The sequence below is a fragment of the Poecilia latipinna genome, unplaced genomic scaffold (assembly GCF_001443285.1).
Source record: "Poecilia latipinna isolate Pla-1442-1.1 unplaced genomic scaffold, P_latipinna-1.0 Scaffold3317, whole genome shotgun sequence".
In the NCBI taxonomy this organism is placed as follows: Eukaryota; Metazoa; Chordata; class Actinopteri; order Cyprinodontiformes; family Poeciliidae; genus Poecilia; species Poecilia latipinna.
The window spans coordinates 49,232-51,879 of NW_015115933.1; the positions used below are offsets into that span (position 1 = coordinate 49,232).

The following is a 2,648-nucleotide window of genomic DNA, read 5'->3' on the forward strand; positions in this document are numbered from 1 at the left end:
GTTTTTAATTTTTTAAACAAAAGAATGCTTGAAAGTTCTTAAGGTTTTGTTTAGAGCATCTTGGCTCAAAATTTATCTGACATTTTTAGCTTTTTTTTTTTCTTTTTAGTCACGCCACGATTTCTAACAAAGTCTCTTATGTTCTGAAGTGAGCGATTTATTAATGCAGGATGTTCTGCCTGTTGACATTGTTGAATTTCAACAAAACTTGCCAGCTTCCCAGTGTCAATGTGTTTCTGAAAATGTTTCAACACCGCTGCAATTTCTGTAGGAGACCAGGGCCATTTTTGATTTCTCTGAGGATGGTCCTTTTCAGGATAATCTACAAACAAGAGAGACAATTTTACTTTTTAAAATATAAATCATATGTGGGAGTGTGCTATAAAAGTATGCTTGTGATAAAGTTTTACATTCCAGTTCTGTTTATTGTGTCCATTGAAGAGAACCCTTTGACAATTTGATTTCTCAATGTGCATTTAGTCACCACATGAATCAAATATGTATCCACCTAAAATTATTTTTCTCCAATTTTTTTATTATTAAATTGATTACCAAGTTGTGAAACACTGCATTTATTACACATAGAAATCAAGAAGCTACAACCCTGGTGTGTCAAATATAAACTATCACTCAAAGCTTCATTTTATATTACACTGCAAGCTTTATTACCTGTTACAGAACAAGGTCATGCTTGTCATGATTCATATTCTGTCCTGTCTATTCTGGTGTTAAGCAGTTTATTACTTGATCATAATCAGCAACTAACTTTGTAAGATTGTTTCAGCCTTATTTTTTAAAAATTGCACAGACCCAACCACTTCTCTGCATGTTTCTTACTGTGCTTTTTAAAGCTAAGGATAATACTCAATTCTTGTAACATGTTATGATGAGCCTTAAGTCAGAATCTCTAAACCTTACCACTAAATAAAGAACCACCATGAATAGGAAGACAGCCATACCATCTTGGGGTTCTGAGGGTTTTTCAGTTGGTGGAATAATCTCCTTTTCCTTTCCTGCAATAGATTAGTAATACTTCAGGCCAACAAAATAAAAGATACAAAATTTCAAATCAGTTACTAAATGACCAATGAAAGGTTAATTGAAGTAAGTCATACCAGAAGAGTTCCCATGTAATTCAACAGGAGATTGAGGTTTTCTGCATCCTGTCAAATTAGAGATACAAAACAAGTTGTCTGCTATATTAGTCTTAACTGCACAGAAACCTAACCTTTAGCCAAAATTAAAGAACATTATTATATTGTGCAATGATTACTATGTTAAATTATTGAAAATAAATTATTAATCAGGAGGAGGGGTAGGGTTGTTAAGGTAGTCATATCTTCTACTGTGCCTGAAGGCTTCTCAGCAGATGGCATAGAGGATGTTCTCCCTAGAATATAGTATAAACACTTCAACAATGCTGTCAAGGAGGGTAAAGAAAAACCTAAAGAAATGGCAAAATCTTCTAGCAATGAGTAATCAAAATTTAAAGAAAAACAAGGTACCTTGTGATGTCTCTTCACCTAAACCATCTGTAATTGGATAAGTAAACAGAATACACCTGAATGTCTAATTTTAAAAACATGTAATATTACATCAGGCATGACGACTGATATTCACCACCAGAAGATTCATTAGATTCTTGATTTGTAGAGCATTGAGTATCATTTACAAGTGGGGATGGGTCACAATCAACCTCACTTTGTCCACTTTCAGTGTCAGACAGTTCCAACTCATCTAAAAAAGAAAAATTAAAACCAATTCAGTAACAAATAAAAACACTAATCCAAATAAGTACATAGAATTTTGAAAAGTACCTTCAATTTCAATCTCCTCCAGCGTTTTGCCTTGCAGATTTGCCAAGGTCCCCCTTTCCATTGCCAGAAGCAATTTAGAAATTTTTGCGAGCTGAGTCGTAGCCTCTGGTAGCCTGTAATACTCTCTGTGAACACGTATATCATGTCCCAGAAAGTTTGCAACTTGGTCCAGTTCGTGATTTCTTAGGTTTAACACTTGGGACAATGTTGCAACATGCTTGCGAAGTTGTGTTGATCTTAAAAGTTCAGGGCTTTGGGCACCACTGTCATTTGCATAAACCCTAAGACAGTCTTGTCCTCTGTAAGGGGTTAGGCAGTTGGGTATAGCAAAAAGAAAGGTGTTTTTGTCTGGCACTCCACACTCCCTTCTTTTGCTAATGAGCTGGGTGATGGCTTCAACCATGTCTGGTGATAAAAGTACAGCAACTTTTCGTCCCCTTTTCCCCTTTATTTCGACCCTACTGAAATGGGCACAAAGTTGTCGTTCAAACTCTGTAAGACCAACTGCAACATCTTTATGCAAGGGAGTGGTGTCCCTCTCTAGAAAGGCAGACAGCTGCATTTTAGAAACCTCTCCACCTCGTCTTCGGTTGAACAAAATGATTTTTGCCAATGTAGTTCTGCACAGTTCCCTATAGGCTTGTGGTGATGGATCACTTTTCAAAGTCTCAGATGCCAAATTTGCAACCTTTTCCAAATGCTGGTGAAGACGCTGAACATCCTCAGTGAAGGGAAGCGTGGAAGGTTTGTTAAAGCGCTTGTCACTCAAGGTTGTTAAAGCTGTGTGAGACACAAGTTCTGACCACTTTGATAAATAAAGTGTTTTGAAAG

At 36.4% G+C, this 2,648-nt stretch overlaps 1 protein-coding gene across 3 annotated transcripts in view; it reads right to left on the reverse strand.

The window, feature by feature from the left end:
- The window catches only part of LOC106940678 (uncharacterized), a 7,463-nt gene extending 4,821 nt beyond the window's left edge, over positions 1-2,642 (reverse strand). The window contains exons 1-6 of one of the 3 annotated variants that reach the window (XM_015023483.1): positions 1,818-2,642; positions 1,621-1,737; positions 1,506-1,532; positions 1,116-1,163; positions 960-1,013; positions 9-322 (exon numbers count right to left, since the gene is read on the reverse strand). In XM_015023483.1, coding sequence (XP_014878969.1) covers positions 66-322; positions 960-1,013; positions 1,116-1,163; positions 1,506-1,532; positions 1,621-1,737; positions 1,818-2,379 — 1,065 coding nt within the window. In that variant the 5' untranslated portion in view covers positions 2,380-2,642 and the 3' untranslated portion in view covers positions 9-65. Of the gene's footprint in view, positions 1-8; positions 323-959; positions 1,014-1,115; positions 1,391-1,505; positions 1,533-1,620; positions 1,738-1,817 lie in introns of those variants that run through there. The other 2 variants (XR_001423163.1, XR_001423164.1) reach the window with 2 other exon arrangements.
- Positions 2,643-2,648: the final 6 nt, after the last annotated feature.